General features: G+C 56.5%; 1 protein-coding gene across 2 annotated transcripts in view; it reads right to left on the reverse strand.

Annotated features, from left to right (window-relative positions):
• Positions 1–23,966, reverse strand: part of cysu (peroxidase homolog) — a 36,362-nt gene that overhangs the window by 3,575 nt on the left and 8,821 nt on the right. For both annotated transcript variants that reach the window (XM_037224468.1, XM_037224469.1), the window contains exons 2-16: positions 21,716–21,793; positions 20,925–21,143; positions 19,447–19,623; positions 17,803–18,023; positions 16,859–17,041; positions 12,475–12,648; positions 9,058–9,282; positions 8,399–8,526; positions 7,952–8,062; positions 6,148–6,283; positions 5,029–5,156; positions 4,494–4,696; positions 2,758–2,927; positions 2,357–2,465; positions 288–381 (exon numbers count right to left, since the gene is read on the reverse strand). In XM_037224468.1, coding sequence (XP_037080363.1) covers positions 288–381; positions 2,357–2,465; positions 2,758–2,927; positions 4,494–4,696; positions 5,029–5,156; positions 6,148–6,283; positions 7,952–8,062; positions 8,399–8,526; positions 9,058–9,282; positions 12,475–12,648; positions 16,859–17,041; positions 17,803–18,023; positions 19,447–19,623; positions 20,925–21,143; positions 21,716–21,793 — 2,356 coding nt within the window. The remainder of the gene's footprint in view (positions 1–287; positions 382–2,356; positions 2,466–2,757; positions 2,928–4,493; positions 4,697–5,028; positions 5,157–6,147; positions 6,284–7,951; positions 8,063–8,398; positions 8,527–9,057; positions 9,283–12,474; positions 12,649–16,858; positions 17,042–17,802; positions 18,024–19,446; positions 19,624–20,924; positions 21,144–21,715; positions 21,794–23,966) is intronic.

Below are 23,966 nucleotides of genomic sequence, written 5' to 3' on the forward strand. Positions count from 1 at the left end.
CAGTTTAGCGTCAGTCGCGGGCAGGCCTTCAAAGGGACACGAAACGCGCCGACGCAGGCCGCGCTCCGTCATTGTACAGTTTAGGGGCATGCATTGCGTCTGGGGCCAGCGGTCGGCCGGAGAGAGTGGCGACGCGCCGGAGAGAGCGCGGAGGCGCGGCCGCCGCGCGGACAGCGAACGAGCACAGGCACGAGCTCCGAACAGTGGTTGAGCAGCGGCCTTAGAGCGGCCGGGACAGGTAAGCACGCAGACTGGGAGAGACAGGCGCGCGTGACAGCTTAACCTACTGGGTGCGGCACCGGGCCGTAGCCGGGCCCGCCCAGGTCCTTCCACTTGCGCAGGTCCAGACGCGGCAGTGCCGCGCACGGCGTGATGGGGTTGCTGGAAGGGCAGAAGCAGCTCTGTGACGGCACGCACGACCGGCGGGCAGGGAAAGCTGCCTCAAAAAGCGAGGCGGGCGCTCTCGTCAGGGAGTCACTTGAAGGGACGCGGCTGACAGCGTGTTTGTCAACGGCCACCAGTTTGACTGCACTAGAAAATGACACGGTTCGGTAGTGGCGGTTGGGATGTGCGACGCCTCAGAAGCGTGCCGTCCGAATACCGAACACGAAGTGGTAGAGAGTTTGCGTTTCATTAATGCAACTGTGAAAAGCAGGATTTTCCCCTTAAACTGCACTTTGAATCCGTTTCTAACTTTCTTCATTTGCCAGGATTTTCTAAGCAACGTTTTCTGCAGTTACAAGCCTCATACACGGCACGGACATAAACATGTGGCTCGAGGCCATCTTTTCATCTATAACCCTTCTTGATAAGTCTTAAAGGCCGAACAGGTTTGCTTGTAAATTTATCCTTTGTTATCACAAATTTGCCGTTCTTAGATACAAGAGACGGCCAATAGTTTTACGTCAACAATACGATAACTCCAGACATCGGCCGTAAGCATTTATTCCACTTAAATCTTACAGGAGCAGGGGCGGCGTCACGGGTTTGGAGTTGGAACAGGATTTTCGAGGGTCCCTCGGGGAAGGATCGTCTTGGGCAGCGACAGGTGGTTGGGGCACCGAGGCTACGTGACCCCTTATGAAATTGTTACGTGTGCCAACATCTAGTGCAGTTGAACGCCGACCATAAAACATCCGGATTAGAGACTAACAAACTAATACAGGGGTCTTTGAAATGAAGTAAATGACTCACTATTACACAGAGGGCCTCCTTATCCAGACCAGGCGCTTGCGATTCACCAGTGGTCTCCAAATTTGGGAAAGGGTCTCATTATATCAAAACAAGACATCCTGATCCGGAACTAGAGCGATCGGATAGATGAAAGTGGCTTCCTTTTCCAAGACAGCGGCCTTCTAGTGTTTAACGTGGCCTTCGGGTCAGGAAAAGGACTCCCTAGCACAAATTAGGGCCTCTTAAGCTAGAGTATGAGCTATCAAATTCATGAAAGCGTTCTCATGATTCAGAAAATGTAGTTCTTCATACAGCGAAGTGTCTGCTGAGTATTACTGAGTTGCGTCTAGTTCAGTTATGAGCCCGTCCTTGACCTGAATTGCATGTAACTTATGTGAAGCTACAAAGCCTTTAATTTGGGCGGAAGGGCCTCCCAAAACTTTAAGGGGGTAAATCATACTCTTGCCCCACTGCCAGCGGAGGGAAAACTTCCCCTCTGCCCCCCCCCCCCCTCCCCTCCAGGCCTTTGCTACGCCAAGCGTGTATAGAACGGCATCAGCTGCCAAGCAGCCAGGGCTCATTTTTGTGTAACAAGTGCCTCCTATTTTTACGCAGCCGATGATGTTGCGGATGATCTTATTCACAAAAGATAACAAACAGGACGACAAAATAAACGATGCCACCGCTATGCGAAACGGCGCATGCGTAGCTTCGCAGATGCACAGAAAGAGATAGTTGTAATATAAACTCGACACAACTTCAAATAAATACGTATTTGGAACCACAGAGCGCTCGGCTCTCGGACGACATGCTTTATGTTTATATATACATGTATGTACATTTTGGCCCCTTGCAACGAGCCGCGGTGGACGCCAGAGACTGGCGCGACAGCTGTCGGGGGGGGGGGGGGGAGGGGGGCACCACACACGTAACTCCCAGTACGGAGAGTTCAGCACATTCCAGCCTCAGCATGCAGATGCTGAGCGTCATGAACTTAAAGCACGAGTGGCACGTACGATTTAATGTCCTCAAAAAATTGTCTTTTGGCTCTTTTTGTCGACACTTTCATGAACCGATCGTCTCATTTGAGAATACCAAAAGAGTTATGTATTGTGCCTCAAAGAGGTGCCAAACTTCAGCCATGCTCGTTTGATTACACGAGAGCAAAAGAAGCGGTACTCACATTTCGTGGTCGGGCAGAACCATCTGGTAGATCTGAACCTTGTCAATCTGGTCGGAGTTGTCGCAGATCAAGTTGCTCAGCTTGACTTTGCGGATCTCATCGATTTGCTCTGCAGGTTGCAGAGAAACAAGTTAATCAATGTGCATCTCCAACAACCACTCGTCCGACGGTTGAATCGGTCACTAGAACCATGGCATTGAGACGAACAAGATTGGAACATGAGAACACCGGAGACACCGCACCAGTTCCTCAACGCTGCAACGGCTCTGCGACGATTCCCAAAGCGCTGACGGCTACTCATTCACCTGGCCCCTCTCCCAAGCCGGAGTGACCGTGACGCGCCCCGCGTCACACCCCGGCACCAATGCACGCGCCGCACCAGATGTCCAAGCCCTCCTCACCGTGTGTGAACGAGCTGGGGTAGCCCTGGTTCTCGAACCAGAATCGGTCGCCGTACTTGAGCACGCGGAACTGCTCGGCGATGACGCAGGCCAGCGTGGGCCCGACCATGGAGCCTGGCAGCGGCTTCTCGGAGAGGCCGCCCGACCACAGGTCGATGTCGTCCGGATGTCTGGCGGCGAGCCGGTCCGTCAGCCCCGGTCAGAGACGCGATGGGAGCGGGGCAATGTGTCCCGGTCAGAGGCGCCGCGGTTGCGGGATAATGCGTCCCGGTCAGAGACGCCGCGGGAGCGGGACAATGTGTCCCGGTCAGAGACGCCGCGGGAGCGGGACACTGTGTCCCGATCAGAGACGCCGCGGGAACGGGACAACGAGTCCTGGTCAGGGACGCAACGGCAGCAAGACAATATGTCCCGATCAGAAACCCGGCGAGAGCGCGACAACATGTCCAGATCAGAGACACGGCGGGAACGCGACCGTCAATGCCGACAGACTTGCAGCACGAGTTTGCATTGGCAGAGATACTTCACCATTACTCAGTTAGGGAGATTTGCCAGTCGCGTTGTAGGCGGACGGGGTGTGGGAGAACGAGCTCATTCAGTCAGTGAGACACATTCAAAGTGATCTGACAGTGACGAACGACGGGCTCGGCAAGGTCGAGCAATGACAGGTCGAGGTCGCGCGCTGTGTCGCGGGAACGGAGCTTTTTTAGAACGCCATGTAGGTCAATGGCGAGCATCAGTCACGACCCGAGCGGACTCGTGCTGCGCCGGCCCTGGGCCTCGTCTTTTACCCGAACTGATAATCAGTGTTAGGTAACGGCACGCAAGCACATCATAACGCGCTATTTTACAGCAAACCGCAACGCAAGGAGGAGGGAACGTAAGTTGCCGTTGGAGTTACAACTGTCACCGAGCCATCGGCACTGTCCAATATCACTGAATAATACGTGCATGTGGCATTGCTCCCCGGTGGATCACAATACTGATGAGTGACTGCGGTCCCAACTGGACGTGTCCGCGCCACTCTGAGCACACCCGGACGTGGCGTTTGGCCAACGAGAAGCAGTTGCTACACTGCTGTAGTGGCTGGACACGAAATCAGTGTGAGTCACGATGACAGCTCTGCCGTCGCCTACCCCGCCGCGCCGAGCCGGGAGCCGGGCGGTGACGACACGTTTCCGTCGAGTGGTCGGGTCCGTAGCACTTTAAAGGACGGACTGCGGCGTGGCGCCTTGCCGACATCACCTCCGCGGCAGGTTTCACCTCACAAACGTGCGGAATCTGATTCAGCTAACCCCAAACAGTGGAATGAAAGCTCAGCGTTTATCCGCTCCCCTGAGGCGATGGGGTCCGCAAACAGCGTTGTGCAACTGCACAGCCCTCGCTGCCCGTCTCCATCTGGTATTGTAAACAGCGTCGTCACTGACAGCGCTGCACTGCCATAATGCGCATCTCATGGCTCTCACCGCATTAGTTTGATTTGTCTTTGGCAGGCCCTGTGACTGAAAATGCAAATATGTGCCTGTCAGCTGTAAATGATCACGAATTATCGCGAATTGCTCACGTTGTTTCATCACGTGCAACACCACACATCGTCGCTCGTAGCACTGCAACTGCAAGCAGCGTATGAAAGACAGGCGTAAGATGCACGCCGGAAAAGGAAATGCCCCTCTCACGAAACGAACCGTAGCGCTCCGAAGCACCACACCTGGAATACTATCGCTCCATGCACCCACCTGTAGACGTTGCCGTAGCTGGAGGCGGTGGAGTTGGACATGATGCTGTTGAGCTCGTAGAAGTCCCTGACGCGCGGCAGGCCGCAGTACTCGCGGTAGTCGTTATATCCCGGGATGCCGTGCTCGCGGCCGCGCTGCATGTTGATGGCGGCCAGGTCCATGCCGAAGCGGTGCTCGGGCATTTGGAACAGGTGGTTGGTGACCTGCGGCGGCCGAAGACCTGCGGTCAGCGCCCCGCGAGCCGGTGTGGCAGGCTGCGGCACACCCGCTCACCGGCTCCACGCTTGGAATCACTTCACACGCTGTGCTTGTTTCGCATTAGGCGTGTGTGGAAAATACCGGCTATCACTGCTGAATTATCCGATAACGTACACGACGTTCGTGCGAGCGTCACTCGTGAACATGTCAGACATCAAACACCAGCATGTGTAAATGTGGTGCCGTCGTTCTTGGGAGCGGGCGCCTTCAAACGCAGCAGGCGCACGCGGAGTCCGACGCGCTCGAATCTCGAGTGCTGTCCGAATGGGACACCCACCTCCTGACTGACGGCGTCGTCCATGGCTTGCGCCACCTGGTTCATCAGGCCCATGGTGTACTGGTCGCAGAAGCCGCCCTTATACATATCGTACGGCTGACGAAGCTGCTTGCTCAGGCGGCTGGAGTCTGGCGGCGCGGAGCACGGGTCAGGGAGGAGTCATGCGGGCAGATGCCGAATAAGACTTGAAAGGCAAAGCAGCCGTGCGAACGCTAAGAGTGAGCGGAGCTAAGGGAGCAACACAGTTTAGCCTTCAGCAGACGCTTAATCTAATTCACCGTACATAGATTGTGGTGTTGGATCGGAGAATGGCATGTGTCAACTTTGACGTGATGCCATCCGAATGAAGACGGCGGCGAGCGTGCAACGCTGCCAGCTTCATTCACCGCGCAGGCCCTGCGCATCGCCATTGTTTGATTGCCCCGGACCAGTTTTTGCGCCCCTGCGGCTCCACGCAGCGGGCGCGGACGCCCGGAAGCTCGCCGGTGACAGCAGCCGGCCGCGTCGAGTGGCAAAAAGGCGACGTGTCAGCGCGCGGTAAAAGCGCCGACGACGGCGGTCTGCCCCACGGGGCGTTTCCAAACCGCGGCCGCCGCTTGCGTCCGGTCGCCGCCCGGCGGGGGTGGGGACCGGCCGGCGGCCACCCGTCGCCGAGACGGGCCGAGCGTGGCTGCGCCGTGATCGCGCCGTGCGCCACTTTCGTGGCCGAGGATTTCCCGGCGACGGCGCCGAATCAGCACTATCACCGGGAGGCGGCGGCGGCGGCGCAGTTTGCATGGCCCGCTTGCATCAGTGGCAGGGTGATGGCGCAGTTTGGACAGACGGGACCCGGTGACCGGCCGCCCTTGGTGAAGGCTAGGACGGTCGGCAGATGACTAAACGTCCCCACAGCGCGCTCGCTTCAGCGGCCAGTGCAGGCAGCACCCCACAGACGGCTTCACTACGCCAGCGTCTCAGATCCCCCCCCCCCCTCCCCCCGCCACCCCAGCGTTTCGACGGCGAGCCCGCCCCGGCCTTGGCGGGAATCGACTCGCCGAATCGGTCCCGGCGGAGACAACGCCAGCCGGCGGGCCGACCCATGGCGCCGAGCAGCTGGTCGGCTCGGCGGCGACGACTCACCGATGTACTTCCCGGTGATGGACCAGCGCTCGATGCTGTGCGGCAGCATGGAGTGGCCGAAGCGGAAGGCGGCGGAGCTGAACGAGTTCGACGTGGAAGCGTCCACGGTCGGATCGTACTTGTGGTTGTAGCCACGCTGCAGGACAAACGTGGCCGTCATGCCAGGATGCACAAAACAAGCGAAAAAACGTACATGAGGTACCTGATGCTCTATTTAGGCACAGCAATCATTTATATTGCTGGCTGTCAAAGCCTTGCGAACGTCAGTTGGGCAAGGGTAAGTGAAAGACGTGAAGCGTTTCTGTTTTTCTTCAATTGACAGCATAAATAGCAACGGACATAGAGGGAGGCTGAGCCGCCAAATTGAGCGTCATTTTCGTTTGTCGGCGTCAGGGCCCATAACCCGGGATAACACGCTATTCCAGACCGCACAGAAGCCGTGTGTCATGCTGATCAAGCATTTCTGAGCGTTATCGAACAGTCGGATGTATATTATGATCAATTTGCTGGTCGTTTCCACTCATACCGTCACACCGGAACAAACCAATGCGATAAGATTCGTTCCGGAAGTGTATGGCGTTACACAACGCCAAAGCTGCGCAATAAACCAGTTTATTATCGACTTGGCTACGAGGTAGCGAAGGTCGCATGTAAGCTCTCGAAGGCCGCTTTCGGTTTCATAAGATCAGTGTTATCTGGCATCCATACTTTATAGGACGGCACCACGCAGTCACTAAAGCCGAATACGCAGCCAATGCGTTGGCACATTCATATACGAGACCAGAATAGATCCGCGCGTGCTGCGTCCTTGACAAAAGAACAACGCGTTGCAAAGGCATTTTCCTACCGTCAGTTACCATGAGTCTGTCGTAGTTTGCCTATGAATGCCTGCACGGTGTACGTATTCCAGGCTGCTGTGCGCTCGCGTGCCATCCGCCGGTCTCGACACCTCCTGTATGCACGACTGGAGCCTCGGATGCCCATAACGGCCGCCGGGCCGCCGGCGCTCGCGTTGTGCAAGGCGACGCCGCGCCATGCGGCCACGGACACTTCCGCGCGCGCCGCTCATTTGGTTGAAAGGATCGCCGCCGGTGAACAGTCGTGGCTGCAGCCGTTGCGCCACCGAGTCGGATGAATAGGCGCGAAAGAGGTGGTGCCAGGGCCCATAACGGCGCTCGGCCGCGGATAAAGAGCGGCGTGTCGTCCGCGATACGAGCCAAGCTTTCGGAGCGGCGAACGGCGCCCCTTTGAAGCTCATTACCGAGCAAAGAGTTCGGCGTCGCTCAGTGACGCAATGGGCGCTCAGCGACACGCCAGCATACACCCCGAGCAATGGGTGCTCAGCGACACGCCGGCCCACCTCCCGGGTGACGCTGCGTCCGATACACCGCGGCTCATCTAGACCTGTTGATGCAACGCCCTTGTGCGTGACGCGGCGGTGGGTAAGCTGAGGTGCCTGCCGGGGAATGGAGTCATGCTCGGGACATAACTCGGCCGTAAAGACTCGGCCGGCCGGCGGCGTGCGGGCGGGGGTTACCCGGCCGGAGCGGACGCCGCCGGACTGGTGCGCCCGCGCTAGCTGCCCTGGGGCCCGGACACGAGCGCCCGATCGAACGCGGCGCCGGAATGGCAGGGACACGACGTCCGACGCGCGCCACGACCGAGGCAGAACGGCCAGCGGTTGGACGCGTGGGTTAGTGACGTTTTGCTGAGGCAGGGCGGCCAGCGCGGCGGGTAGGCGTCCTACCACCGTCTTCGTTGAGTCACAGCGGCGAGTGCGGTCGGACCTCGTCGTCTTACGTACCTTCTCTAGCACCATGGCGTTCTTGGTCATGACCTCTTTGCCGAGCACCATCGGCAGGAATTCGTTGTACGTGATCTGCTGCACCAGCGCTCCAATGATCAGACGAGTCTCCTGAGAACGGAAAGCGCACAGCCCTTTAGTGCTCAAACTCATGGAGGCATGCGAGTAGCCGACAGGAGCTGCGTTGTAGCCTGAATGTATAAGCAAATACGGAGACAAAACACAGTCTAACGCCATTAATGAGAAGACGCGTCCACCCAATATAGGCGTTTATGGCCAATGCTTTTGGAAATGACATCCAACACAACAGTTTTAGTACTAAATGTATACCACCGCCTGCAGTAGCTCTAAGATTCCTGGTAGATAAGACGTTTCAGAGCGGTGGGACCGTGCTCCCAGTGAAAGAGCCTCCCATCGTCAGAGAGCGTACCCGCACTCGGCCCGTACCTGGTAAATGGTCTCGTCGTCCCAGTGGGGGTTGATGTGGCCCAGCTCGTAGGCGATGCGGTTGTGTTCGCGAACGAACATGGTCTGGATGATGGCCAGCACCAGCTGCTCGTTCACACGGCCATCGCCTAAGGAGCACCAGGTCAGGTGACGTCACCAGTGGTGCGTTTGGAAAACCTTTGGCGGCGCATGTTTCTTTGAATTGTTCGAGTCAGATCAGATGCATGACCACCAAGTCCTATCACGTTTGGGATATGAGTGTGCATACTACCCAGCATATTCAAGCGCTTAGACGGCTTTATAGTGTTTAAGACCGTTTCCATGATTTCCTCAGACTTCTAACCGCAGGTGATGGCTTGCAGCATTGTGCTGACATAACAGATACAGATAACTGCCACAGTCCCCCAACATTCAACCACGTGTGCGACGAATGAGCACCTCTTTCCTCGGAAAGCACGGGTGAACAAACGTTCCTCGAGGAAACATAATACAGCCTCGCCTTTTACGTTGCGAAACACGAAAAACAGCAAAAGCTTGATGACCACGCCCTACATCGCAAGGTGACCCTCCAACGGTTCGTCCGACTAAACCGCGAAAACATTTCAGAAGGCGAGCCGCCGAGCGACGGGCAGAGCTCTGAGGACTGGCAGGGTGCTCACCGGCGTCGAAGCAGTAGATGTCCTTGGAGGGCCGGATGCAGCCCTCGTCGGGCGCGTGCAGGTTGGGCGGCAGCAGGTCCTTGAGGCCGAACTCACGGAATACGGGCAGCGTCTTGAGCAGGCCGCCCTGGTACGCGCGCATGCGCCGGGCCGTCTTCTCGTCGGAGCCGTACACGAACGACGCGTCCAGGTACGAGGTGACCGTATTGATAGGGTCGCGGGGGCCTGCCGGAGACAGCGGGGCCTCAGGCTAGGGCCTCGGGCGGGTCCTCGGATGGGTCCTCGGGCTCAGGACTTGGCGGGTAGGACGCGGCTATCTGGCGGGCCTAGGCAGTGCAAGAGGCGACGAATGAACGCCTGACAGATGTGCTGTGGAATAGGCCCGGGCGTGTGTGGCAACCGATTCTCGAGCGTTGCGCTGCTGGCGGGAGATGGGTGTGGTGAAACAGTGACAGGCTGAATGGGCTTCGATCGCCATGTTGGAGCAAAACAATGTCTCATTTACATGGATGTAGTTACAAGGAGAATAAAAAATGAGGTCACACGAAGGAAGAATTTCAAGCGAGCCATACGACGATGGAAATGAGACTTAGGCTTGACCACTACTCACTTGACTTTGTTTTGCATGTATAACAAATATAATGCGAGAGGATATCTCAGGATGGGGCATATAGACGCGATCAAGTGAGTAGGTGTAAAGAAGCTGATTTCTTCTACGAGAAACCGCTTCTACAGCAAAATCGGCACAGGCAAAAATCTGGCATAGGTCCCGGTAATTTTGACCCTTTTGTTGCGCTCAATTAGTTACCATCTTGAAATAGTGCGATCATTTGACATTGAAGAGAAATGAGCCGGCTATATGCATGCTTTCTCGTGGATGTTCTTTGGAGATTGAAAAGACTATCTTAAGACCGAACGTATGTTAATTCCAATTATGCTGTATGGTTGGAAATAACATACGTTCGGTCTTCGCTGTTTAAGGCAACAGTGGACATACTCCATACCACACTGCAAAAAAGTGTGTGTGTGTGTGTGTGTGTGTGTGTGTGTGTGTGTGTGTGTGTGTGTGTGTGTGTGTGTGTGTGTGTGTGTGTGTGTGTGTGTGTGTGTGTGTGTGTGTGTGTGTGTGTGTGTGTGTGTGTGTGTGTGTGTGTGTGTGTGTGTGTGTGTGTGTGTGTGTGTGTGTGTGTGTGTGTGTGTGTGTGTGTGTGTGTGTGTGTGTGTGTGTGTGTGTGTGTGTGTGTGGTGTGTGTGTGTGCGTGTGTGTGTGTGTGTGTGTGTGTGCGTGTGTGTGTGTGTGTGCGTGTGTGAGCGGCTTGTCGCGACATCCGTCGTACCCGAACCGTTTACGTTTGATTGAGTTTGACGGATCTGATTTGGCAGATCCAGCGACGGAGATAATTGCTGGGAAAAAAAGTGACCAGCATTCCATTCAGACTGCGTAACCAGCGTTCCCACATCACACATTTCTGACTTCTCGACATGCCTGATGAATTGCAAACCAAGGTGAACATGCATCAAGATAAGTAGCTGGAATGTTGTTGATTCTGGTACTGTTATTCGTTAAATGATCCCCACTTACAATACAAGAGGTCAACAAAGGAGCGAGCAGGCACACAGTCTTCAGTTTGCCACACGAATGGTACAACAAGTAAGGTTACATCACGTGACACTATCAGACTGCCATCGAGCTTTAAATGCGAGGAAACCAGTCAGCAGCTGTCGGCTCTTTTTTGGCCTTATTTCTATCACGTGAGTATAGGCAATTTAACCAACCTCAAATTCATTTTAGGCGTGCTAAAGAGTGACAACCGAGTTACAAAAAAATGAGTTCTAAAGGTTGTATATATATATATATATATATATATATTTGTTATCACATTGCTGGTGGTCGCGTCTGTCACCGAGCACGTTTGCATTAGGCACTGAAACCTTGCAAAACAGGTGTGGAAAAGCAAGACAAGGAAAACACGTTAAAGCCGCCGGGGACATGGGATAATCCATGACTTGCACAGCAGATGCACTGATGCACTGATAGCCATTCTAAACTTGTTTATATGAGCCATTTTCACAAAGACTCATTGTGCAAACTTTTTTATCTTAAAACGTTTCGTACAATCATGTGTAGGGGTTGTTGTTCCAAGGGAGCTACCTCTCTTTGTCAAATTTCCAATAGACGTAGAAAAAACATGGTTGGAAAACAGGAGAGAAAGCAATGCACAGATTTCCTTCTATGATTTACTAAATCGATAGGGAGAAAGTAATAGCCGTTCCGTAGCCAGGCACCGACTGAGACGTTTTGATGCGCTGGACCGCCGGAGATGGGTTGAATTGCTCCACCTGTGTATGGACTATCAAGGAAAGAAGGAAAGCGCGGTCAGCTTGGCCTCACGCCTGGTGTTTCAGGGATAAGGTTATTCCAGCAGAGCCTAACGCATCAGGAGGTCCGGAGTTCATCTGATAAGGATCAGAAATTCCAGCCAATGACAGGCCTGTCAATCCGGTCCCATCCTCCGCCACCGGCCGGCCGTTTTTCCCGTGTGTCGAACTGGGTCGAGCCCCAGATCTGACCCGAGATAACGCTGAATCTGACGGCCGCCTCTTGTGCAAGCCCGAGAGGCGCAAGGTCGCGCCGGCGGCCGTCGCCGACAGACGCGCCGGGCTTTCAGGTCAGGCGGGGTTCATCCGAACTGACCGACTCTGGTCTCAGTCGGTCGTACACGCTCTGCTCGCTGTGGGTAACACGGCAACGGGCAGACCAGGCTAACCGCCGACAACAGACGACTCACGACCCGACGTAACTCCGCCGCGTGATCCCGGATCGATGAACTGCCCCGGTCGCCGTGTAAAAGTGGTAGCCATAGTCGAAGTGGTGTTCTAATTTCTGATGTTGCGTTACAGCGGGCCCGGCGGGCCACGTGACTTTCTCATGCATTCAATCTTAGCTGATTGGGTACACTGCAATTAGACGGGTTGTGTCGACGGTTGCGCCACATCATCTGAATTTCATGCGGCGCGTTCTTGTTTTCGAGACGACGGTGTGGGTACGGCACGGCTGGCACCGGTCCAAGGCCCCGCCCGATCACAACATGCTGGCGGGCGGTGGCCACCATAATAAGCCTTAGAGGTCAGGCCCGGCCAGGGCCCCGGACGCCGCGGCGTCATCCGAGGACCTGGGTTCGGAGGTCAGGGCTGAGCAGGGCTCCTAATGCTGTGACGTCATCCGGGGACCGGGTCTCAGGGGTCGGGGCTGGGCAGGAGGCCCCGGAAGCTACTTTTAAGTCAAAAACTACTTGCACTAAAAAATACTCAAAACCCAGCAGCAGTCAAAACGCTGCCTCACAACTCTCTTCATAACACCATCACCCAAAGCCATTGGAGGGCCTCTCCAGCAGGCGCCGTCCGCGCCGGACTCACCGAGCTTGCACTTGTGGTGCACGCCGGGCAGCGAGCGGATGACGTTCATGCACTTCTGGCTGTAGAGGCCGTAGAACTCGTCGTCGGCCGGGATCTCGATCGGGAAGCACTGCGGGTTGTCGGCGTGGCGCGGGTCGTTGCAGCAGTCGGGCATCTTGGGCCGGCCGTTGCGGTCTGTCGGTGACGTCGCAGCGTTACGGGCGCCACCAGCCGGCTTCACGCAAGTGCGCGCGGACTGTAGCGCGTGCACACATGCCGCGTCCGCGCCATCACGCCCCAAGAACAGTGCGGTGAGCAGGCGACTGTGTGAGGTCGGCTCGCCTGCCAGGGAAGGCCAGCCACTACGGCCTCGTCGGGCCACGCCACCGTCGTGTGGGATTGGTGCCACAAGCTGTCCGGGTTGGACGACAACGGCCTATGGGACACACCGACAGCGGCAGGCGGGTAAACGATCGGCGCTCACGTGCATTCACGTTGGACAGGACAAGCGCACCCAGTCAATCACGCTGCGCACAAGAGTTGGCTGTACAGAAGTAACGTGACTGTACTCGCCGCAAGTCTTTGAGTCGCTTACCTACCGAAGAAGTACTATTCACCTTACCTTCCAAAGAAGTACAGATCACCTTACCTACCAAAGAAGTACAGATCGCGTAGGGAGCGAATAAAGGGAAGCAGGCTTACGTATGAGTGTATGCACATCATTTGCCGTCGTTAGCGCATAATGTCACACCTAGAGACATCATGCCCGTTATGTGAACATACATATGCATGAATGTGCCGTAGATATTCGGCGTGATCAGGCACGTCAGGAATACTACGTGATTCATGAAAAAGCGGCGTTTTATGCAGCCTTCACGATATTACCGCCATTATGCTGCAGGACTGAAGGCTTTACGTGTTGCTTCATGTGCTTACGAGGTCGCGGCCGTTTATATATGATTGTTCATTACGCTTCTTAGAATAGAACTAACTGCACTACTTCCTCGTACGTCGACCTCGCACTTTTTACATTTCATCTTTATTTAGTTGTTTTATAGTTTGTTGTAGCACTCATTTTCCATTGCCTGAATATTATCACTCGACCTATTTCAATGTGTTCCTTCTTCACTCTCACCCAGCTCTCCAACTTCTAGCTCCGAATCGGCATCCAAGTTAACAGGATCTCCACAGCCACTCGCCACGCGGCCCGACAGGAAACCGCCAGCAGCTCGGACGCCGGGTGAAGGCAGACGCTTCTCTGTGCGCCTCGGTGCAAGAGCGGCGCTCCAGCAAACGGTCTGCCGTTTTACCATGCCAACGCAAAATAGCGTGTTTAGAAAGACATTAACGGGCAAGGGAGAACGCACCTCGGCTAATTCAGCTGACCGGTCTCAGCCATCTGGAATCCAATGATTGATTGGTTCGGCGCACAAAGCGTCACGACTCATGACCTATCTGCGTTCTTTTCCTAATGAATACGCCACCTCACTTGTTCTTATCAGTCATAACGGTAGTTGCCAAACAGCCGTCGAATATTCCTGGTGAGGTCTAGACGCAACGGTCTCATTTGCGGACATAACCCTATTTGTCAGAAAAAGCTGTGAAAATTTCAATTCACGCCTAATATTTTCAATTAGACAACAGAACACAGGCAATCTTACGAAGGTTACGTGAAATCCCGGCATCACATGGCACACTTGGTTAGAAATGAATAGATATATGAATACAGATATCACCAGTGCATATAAGTATAAGGATACCCCAGAAGATAATGCATGGGCAGCTGCGTGTTGGATGTTGTGAGGCACATGCTTCACATAGACGTGTGATTTAATGTTACGTTGTCGGAGAAATCTGCCCTGCCCACGGTTGTAATCAGCCGTACGATGTCCTTAATGCGGGCTTTAGGGCGTCACCAGCTCACATGCATTACAGCCCCACCTACGGCAGCTTCTATTTTAAACGCCGATGTCACGCCCAGCTTAACGGCCTCGAGACCACAGCGGCGTCGTCACCAAGACCCACGCACGCCTCAGCATGACAAAGCCAGCACCCCTGTCAGTCAGACATGCAGAACCCAGTCAACATCCGCACCAGCCAGATACCGTTCACGCGCCAGCACGACGTCGAGGCGTGACCCAGCCAGCACCCACACCCGGACATCTGACACCCCCATGACACTCGCGGTCGGGTCGCAATGCCACGGCTGCCTGAGCTCCTTCCACCGCCGTTCCCAGCCGCTATGGGTCGGCAGCGGAGGGCTGGCAGTTCCCATCGGGGGGCCCCGGTGGTAACTGCAAGCCAACGCCGGCAAGGCGGGTCAAGGAGGCTCGGCTGGGATGCGGCGGCCGGGGATGTGAGAGGCCCGCCGCCGGTCGCGAAGACTCCCGCAGTCCGAGCGCGATGCTCTGACGGGGCGACGTCACAGACGCGCGACAAAAAGCGCCTCCGTTACATCGAGCGCGACGGTCTAAAAACTGGCCGGCGGGTCAGCCTTTTACCGGCCGTGCTAGACCGGCGGCCGTCGCCGACCTTGTCGCCCGGGCATCGAAAGTGAAAGCCCTGCAGTGCGGGGCTGCCGGTCGATGCTGGAGCAGATAGCGCGTCGTCCCGCGCGACGGCGGCGCAGCGTGCCGTCTCGGTGCACGACGTTACAAGCGGCCAGACCCGGCGGTCCGCTCGCCGTGCGACCCGACCCCCGATCTCCGCGCCCACCCGCCTAAAACCGGACAGCACCGCCGCCGATGCTCCGGCCGATCGCGGCTCTGACGGCGTTTTGTTTGGACACGGCCCATCACGCGGTGTCATGATTGCGCAGGCTCCGAGCCCGAGAAGCCGCCTTTGAGGCGTAAACTCGAACAGCGCAACCGGCGAGTGTTATGCCTGACGACACGGACAATGACGTTCTGCCTGACGGAGCGGGCATCGGCGCACTGTCTGGCGCCATGGTGTCACCAGGACCTGCGAGGCCGATAGCGTCTCGCGCGCTCTTTTCTTGGTCTAGAAAGGCGCGTGACTGACATTGGACTTTGTAAGTTCATTTCGCAATTCCACACTCCCTACGAACGCCTCCAACGATAGAGCTATCACAGACCGTTATTGAGCACAGTTATTCCTACATCATTTATGTATTCAGGGAGCGTTTTTCCCGAATGGATTACTTTTTAAACGACCTTGTTATCCTTTCGTTCAGCTCGGGTAGACTAACTCCCGCCCAAACACCCACATTTTACCACATCACCACGCACACAATTAGCCGCACGTGGGCGCACGCCACGCGGGCTTCGGTTTTACACAGCGGCGCTGTAACTAACTGGCTGTGCGTGCCGGTGAAATAGGCGTGCGTAAGCGACCGGAGCGGCCCGCGTAAACGGCCAAACAAGCCCGGCGCGCGCAAACGGCCAAGCACGCGCGTATTTACAGTGCACCGATGGCGGGCGGTTCAAACAATCGGGTAATGGCCACCTGCGCGGAGAGCCTGTGGCGATCACGCGAGTCGGCCGCGCACCTGCCAGGACCGGGCCGGAGCGCTCGCGATCCGCGCGGGAGGGGCAGCGGCCAGCCACACTGGACCACTGACCAGCCGAGCGCAGCCTGACCGGCCGGGCAGGGGCAGACTGACCGAGACAGGGATTTATCGGGGTCGGATCGCTGATCCAGTTGTGACGTGAGGCAACAGGGCGATAGCGAACCGAGGCCGAACGACCGGGGCCGTGTTCCGGCTGGAGGGCGAGAGTTCAGTGTCTGGTCTTGCAGGACCGACGCTTTCGACCGAGACACACCCTCTCTGAGGTTACTGTGCCGCAGTGGGGCCACATACCAGAGTCTGTTGAAATACCCTGGATATGCCGATCGAAATCGGCGCTCATGGCGAGGCCCAGCCCCGCGCTTAGCTTTTCCACCCCGGATTCAATCAGTATTTGGCAACGCCCTTAAATGCGATACGATCGAGGTTTTCGGCAGGTATTGTGTTCATATATGGCCGTATTTTCGACGAGCCGTTACCTTAACCAGCATTTGTTGCTAAACGGAAGGAAAACGGTGCACGTTGTGGATTTCTAATCTCAACAATTCATCATCATCAGCGTCCATGGCATGGCGCGTCTTTGACACCACGGCGCGGGGCACGCCTGAGGTTGTGCCGTTTACGGTTAGCGGAGTGGCCTGCCTAGACCTTTCCTTGCCCCTGGCGCTGCGGGGACGACGCCGAGGGAGCAGCCGCACGTCCCGGCCAAGGCCGATTAAGGCGCCGCCACCCGGGTCACGGAGCGCAATGTGCCGGCCGCTGCCAGCGCCACCCAGGGGTCAGCGGGGGCGACCGGGCGGAGCCCCTGAGCCAGCCGGCCGCGGCGAGCCGCCCGGCCAGCTGTGCTGACGGCGAGGCGCCGCTGCCCGCACCACTGACCTTTCTCCTCGGGCTTCATCTCGCCGGTGAAGGTGATGTCGTGATCGATCACCTGTCCCCAGGCCACCAGCATCATGGTGACGGCGTGGTCGTGCTGGCCCAGGTCCTTGTGCAGGAAGGCGGACACGCGGCGCGGGCTCGGCAGGGGGTAGCCCTCGGCGCCCACACGCGGGGCGTTCACACCTGTGGACGAACGGGTTGGCCGGTCATCACACACCGCGCTGGTAAGTGGACAAAATGTGGACACGCAGCGGGGACCCTGTGGGGAACTGGTCCCGGAGTCTGGCGTCGCTGCAATCGGTCGTCTAGGGCGGGCGCTATTTCAGGGGCTTGTAAGAAAACTCAAAGACCCGGAGTTCTGCAGTTGGACTGGTGCGGAAGTGATGTGTTCTAAAGAAGGGCGGGATCACTGACACAACGCCGATGGATGGGCTCACACGCAGGGAGGTTAGCTAACAAGTCTCCAGTCTTGTTTTGCAACTTCTTAATTATCCGGCGTGAATCAGCACCTATTGTGAACGCTCATTTTCCGCGTTTAGGCAAAGCGTTATCCACGCCACAAATCCATGATATGTAAGTAGGACCAAAAAAAGCTGCGCAAAAAGGCTAAATCCGTGCCGAGAAAGAGCGTGGTACCCGCACATATATCGCATATTACATTTAATAGAGATAGGTATAAGATGCTGCACATAATAGGCATAGGCACCAGATACTGCACATAATAGACGTATATATCATGTGCAGCGCATAACTGACATAAGTATCAGATGCTGCTCGTGATAGCGACGAGAACGGCATCGCTTCTTCCGGGCGCGGTCAGCACGTCCCGGTGGCAGACACTGTCAGCGGCCGACAGGACGCCCCGAGCCGGACTGCCACCAGCCGGACTGCCACCAGCCGGTGACGGCCGACCGCGGTACTCCCGCGGTTCCCCCGCTTCTCACCGTCAGCGTAGTCGGGCGCCAGCAGCCGGCGGAAGGTGTTGCGCGCCGCGCCCCAGTGCGGGAACTCGAGGTTGTTGCACATGCCGTCGACGGTGCGGTAGCGCGTGACCTCGCACTGGTCGTAGCCGTTGAGGAAGATCGGGCAGAAGGAGCCGATCAGCGTCTTGGTCGTGTCGATGAGCGGCAGGCCCGAGGCGATGGCGTCCCGCGGCAGGTCGTACCTGTTGGCCGCATATGGTGGTGCTGAGATGGCGATGCGCCGCCGCAGGAGAGCTCCATACGGGGAAGGGGTGGGGTGGGGAGGGGGACGCGCCAGCCTGCTACCGGTGGGAGCTGGCTGCACGAGCGCCGTGGTGTGGGTCTGTGGTCGAGGGCGGCTTAAGAAGGTTGTTTCGTTGCCAGGGATCGCACTTTTCACGGCGCTGCCGCGATGCCGCGTAGGTCAGCTCGGTTTCAGCGAGTGTCAAATATCTCACGATGCCAGGCCCATCGACATCGCCGAGAAGCGTGATTTTCAGTGGCGTGGGTTGTTACTGGTGTTGGAAGATGTAGAGCGCCAGCCGCAAATTTTTACAATTTTGAACGTAAGCCGGTTTGTGTCCGAATCATGCCATACGTCATAGTGCGCCGTGAGTGCCGCCTCAATCCGCTGAGCTCGTTTTCTAATCGACTTGTAACGCACATTCCGAGGCCGTCTTGGTCATGCATAGCATGACGGAAAACGAGATGACATTCTTGGGAGATTACGTCGAATATCTAACGCTATTTTTGAACGTCCTGCAAGGTTCCCACCCGTCTTGAGAACAGCCAATGACAATGAAGTAGTTTTACCGCAGACTGTTAATACGTCAGCGGTCAGGCACCTGCAAGCTACGTCGGAACGTTACTGCAGAACGTTCTGATCGAATATGCCATCAGATTACGTCCTCCGTAACGACAGAGTCGGCTGGTGAAAACGTCGTGTCATGGTTCCCAATTGTGCAGCTAACGGAGGAGCGTGGAAGCTGTGCTTTCCATTTACGTAATTTGCGGGCGCTGGCTGCACGGCTTCGTAATATCCGCACATGATCAGTCATGCGATTCGAACAGCTCGTTGGCACTGAAAACCCATCTTCCGCCGTATCAATTTCCGCATATCCCACGTTTGTGAACTCAGCATAATGTCTGAGCGAATATGACCTGCTAAGGGTGCTGGGGAGACATCTATCAAGCATTTACTGTTGGCACAGAAATAAAGACACGTAAGAATCGAAGTAACGCAACTGCCCGACACAAACGTTTGTTTTCCGACAGCGAGATGTTGTGGGCAATGAGCATGATCTCATAGTATTTAAGATATGTGTATGCTCTGAATACTTTTTACAGTGTGCACACTTCTATCAAATGTTTGTTCATAACAACATACATGTACTTTAAGTGGTAAATTAAAAAATGGTACGAACATTGCCGCTGTGCACAAAATCCATGAAAGTGCACCAAACGCAATCACAAACACGGAGTCTCATCCCAAGCCAGTACTCTACGAGACCTCCACCTTCCGCTGTACGGGACGACTCACATTCGGGCGATGTATTCAGCGACAGAGGTGAGAGCCAAGCCACTACTCTACGAGACCTCCACCTTCCGCTGCGCGGGATGACTCACATTCGGGCGATGTATTCAGCGACAGAGGTGAGAGCCATGCCCAGGCGGCCCACATCCTCCACATCCACATCCCGGGTCTTGGTCCGCAGGTGGTACCGCCGCGTGGCCTTGTCGAAGGCGGCGTTGATGGCGTCGAAAGTGATGCACGTGTCCTTGCCGGCGTAGGGCGGGCCGCCGCTGCACGGCATACGACCTCCCGTCAGCGTAACCCAGATATCGGAACACGGCGGCGGGAACGCGCCCGGCCACGTGGGAACGCGCTGCACCCGATGCCGCCCAGAGCGCCCCCGAGTGGGGGCGGGGCGCCCTGACGCGACTGGGAGCAGCACGCGGCGGGCACGAGGGCAGGAGCACAGGGGCAACGTGCACGTGGATCGATCATGGGCCAGTCACCGGCACGGTTAGCCGTCGATTGACAAAGGCGATCGAGAGGTGGCGACACGTCCCGACAGGACGTGCTCGCCCCAGCGCAGAGGCCTACTCTGCAGCCGTGATTTATCGGGCGTCCGACGGCGAGTTCCTGTAACGAGAGGGCGGGCCGGTCGCTCCGAACGCGCTCTGTCCCGCCGGTGAAGGGGTGGTGTTGGGCAACGTGGGAGCGTCGCCAGTCCCGGCGGACACCGCTGGTCATATTGGCCAGAGCGTGTCGGTGTCGGCACATTAGCGCCAGGCATCGGGGTCTCGGAGGGAGGCCGGGTATTCCCCCTGACATCGTTAGTCCAGGACATGCACGTTTGGAGCAGTGAATGGCGATTAGGACGGCGGTCAGCCAGTGTTGAATGCGTTGTCGATTTGGCAAGGGTCTGGTGGCACGTCCTTACTCATCCACTTATTCAAGGTAATGATTTCCTTAGCTGCGTCTGTAATTTGCACTAATCAGGCAACTTCAGATTACAAGAAGGGTTGAGCAACGTAAGCCATTGTAACACATCGTTGTTTCCCGTAAGTGCCATTGAAAGGTGTCAAACAATGAGTTTCATAAGCGATGGTCATTCGCTGATACCGTGATGAAAGGTAACATAAAGCCATCATTCCTCCGCAGCGTGCTTTTATCATCAGATTTGGCAGCGCAAGAAGACAACGATGTGCAAAGTCTTCCGAAGACATCGGCTCGGTAACCGCTAGCTGCGAACACCATAAGTCCCCCCCCCCCAGCCAGGCGCCCGTGACCGCCCTCGCGCCAAATACCTCCTGACCGAGTGAGGCAATGCAGTGAAGGCCGCGCTCTACCATGTCCGCCGCTGGCCGTTATAGACACCGGCCGAATGCCGCCCGCCTGTGGAGCGCGACGACGCGGTGGCGGCGGAGCGGCGGGTGTCCGCGTTACAACATGAGCGGCGAGCTCGCGCCGGCCACCCGGTGGCGCACGCCCCGGACTTCCGCAGCGACGGCGTGGCTTGTGCCGAACCGATGCCGTGGAGCGTCGGCGCCGTGAGCACTCGCCGTTCGAACCTCGTCCTCCCGTCGCCGGTACTCACCCAGGTCCCTGCAGCACGTTACGGGTGTGGTCGTACTGCGACGACCGGCCCGGGCCGGGGATGATGAGTGCGCAGGTGTCCTCGTAGGGTCCGGACTGTGGTCCGGGTCCGCCGGCCGGTCCCGAGTGCGGGCCGGGACCGGGCCCGTGACCGAGCGGTCCCGGCCTCGGCGGCCGGCCGAACGGTGGCGAGAAATGGTCCCCGGACGAGTGCACCACGCTGCAACAGGCGCGGCGAGTCAGTGGCAGCCGTAGTGACCGGGAAACACTGTGCTCCTGAGACCTCGTCGAGCGGCAGACGGTGGTAAACTTCACAGCACACGTTGTGCAGCAGAAGTCGGTCGCATAAAGAAGCCGTGTGGTGGTCAGGTCTCAAGAAGCTGATGGCTGTAGTTTATTTTTGATACATCGGCTCCGTATCAGTGCATACTTTTCTCTTCCGTGCTTGCAGCTTTCTATACATCCCTCCAAGCACCTCTTACGTCTAGAAGCAAGCGTGCGTACAGCTACTAAGTCATCGGTGTAAGCCCCCTTCCACAAAAGGCGTCGTCGCACTGACGCTGAAGAGGAGCCCGGTAATTTTTGATGTGTGTCAGACAGCGTCATACAGCGATGCCGGAAGGCCACCCCATCACCGCACCGCTCCTTCACGGCCGTCCGGTAGGACACACGATGACCGTCGGCCGTCTCGTCCCACGCTCGGCTACAAAACTGCAGCCGGTGACGGCCGCCGGGCGCCGGGCCGCTCCGCTGGCGCCGGCTCATCCCCTCGCTGCGGGCGGTGGCTCTTACCTGGAGCTGAACGAGTTGAATCCGGAGATGTTGGCCTTCGCGGCCACGGCCAGCAGGCCCAATGCGAGTATGGAGAGCCTGGAAAACCGGAGACCCCAGGTGAAGTCATTGGCTGTCTTCGTGCAATGGTAGAAACGCGTGAACTGATTAAGAATATATAACAAATTAATACAAACAAAAGCGAAGTAAACTTTGAGTGCACCAACGTGACGTGCGTGCCTTTGATCAGGTTAAGATTCAAAATAGAATAATTATTATTGAGCATTTGGGGTAAGTCAAGGTTGATTAGAATAATTCCCTTATATGATTCCGTACCATCACCGATTCAATTTCTGTCCTTGGAATGACTAAATCAGAGTGAGGTTGTTTTCAGGTAAACTTCAAGCGTTGTTGGATCTCCTGGATGTCAATATTTCTCGTGATTAATGGAAATACTTGCAATGGTACATACGTAAAGAGGTACTTTGGGTTAAAGCACTTAAGCACAAAAGCCTTAGCGTATTATTCCCAGGTTTACTCAAAATTTGTTGTGAACTTTTGCCCATTGTTTTTTTTTACTAGAGCTCCAGTGAAGAGAAGGGGATCAGGAAGGGGGAGAGGGAAGGGCGAGTCCCAATTGCACTAAGGCCTCTGAAGCCTCAATATGACCGCTGCAGTGGCTCGCTCTACATTGAAAAGCGTAGCTCGGCCAACCTAAAAATCTCATATTTACTGCCATCGATTGCTTTCACTGAACCATTAGTTCCAGTCATGGTCAAAGCAAGTTTTATTCGATTCACGTATCGGCCCCCATCGCTTTTGAGCCCGAGCAAATTGAATCACAGGAGCTGAATCATGCGCAGGTGTGACAAATGAAATGACCACGTCATCCGTCAACGCTTTCTCTGTCACACGCGTCACACACATCCGCCCCGGCAGTGGCTGGTGTGCCAAAGTCACGGCGAAAAATTGCTCTGATTTACGGCGGTGGCGTTGCCGCGAGATTTTCCCGTCTTTTCCACGGGTCGCCCTTTGTGGCGAGGCGCCTGGGTCACAATCACCCGCCCGGTAACCAGTCGCCGGTCGGCCAGTCACGGCGGCAGGCTGCTCACCGAATGCATGCTTTAATAGAAAGAGCGAAAGTGGCGATCCCCCGGGGTGCAGCCAGCCGTGCTAACACGGCAGACTCTCTCGGGCTGCGTCTGACTGGGTCCTGGCGCGCCCCACCCAGGAGCGCAGTGGCGAGGTCCATTTGGTCAGCGCCGCTCACTCGCGTCGGACCGCGCTCCGGGTGACGTTGACCGCCCCCCCCCCCCCCCGGATCATCGCCGCCGGCGACGGAGCAGCATCGCAGCGTGCGGGCCGGCCGCCACCGGTCCGCACCTGTCACCACTTTCTCGTCGGCGGCATAGCGGGGCGGCCGCGCGCGTCAGCCAGGTCGCCGGGCGGGACGCGCGGCCGACGGCGGCCGGAACCGGACCGGCGGCGCGAGTCGTGACTGCGAAGCTGGAGCGAGGCTGGCCGGAGCGGCGGCGAGCCGCAGGACTGGGTTACGGCCTCCGAGCAAGGTCGCCGCCCGGTTAGGCTGGCAAGCCTCCGGAAGGGGCCGGCTGAGACGGGGTGAATGCGAAACGGCGGCGGATGGAAAGGGCTATTTGTCTTGGAAGATAATCGATCCTAGTGGTCCCGAATGAGCCGGCACGACCTTGCCGCCCATGACCAATTGCTCCATCGCAGCCGATCCATCAGGCGAACAGGGCCGAGAACAAGCCATCGGTTAACGTTGCTTTACGCACGCAGCGCCCCGCCATGCGAGAAAATCGACCCGCCGTAGCGATGTAACACGATTTTCCGGATTATGGTAAGCTGCGGCCTTGAACACAGCACGAGGTTCTCAGTCATAAGTGACATATTTCGCTGGGCTAGTAATTTAGTGCTGACAGGGTTGCCACCTTATACGCAGAAGGCTTGCAATATTTAGATACGTGGAAAACTCGCTCCTTTCTTTTGACAAGCAGCTATAACTGAGTTGGCATGTGGATGCTGTTAGATAGCCGCTGATGTTGACATAGTCGCGCTTTGACATGGCACACACACTTCAGTTGAAAGGTCATCCGGTCCTTTCAACAAACGCTACCGTAGTTTTGAAGTGATATGCTAAGTTAAGCCATTACACACGCTGAGACGCTTAAACCAACTATTCATTCGGACACCGTGAATGTGTTTCATCACGCATATCTCTCCAGCTGGGCACTAGTTATCTGTGGTTATT

This window comes from Pollicipes pollicipes, unplaced genomic scaffold (genome assembly GCF_011947565.3).
Source record: "Pollicipes pollicipes isolate AB1234 unplaced genomic scaffold, Ppol_2.1 Scaffold_4881;HRSCAF=5763_pilon_pilon_pilon, whole genome shotgun sequence".
Lineage (NCBI taxonomy): Eukaryota > Metazoa > Arthropoda > Thecostraca > Pollicipedomorpha > Pollicipedidae > Pollicipes > Pollicipes pollicipes.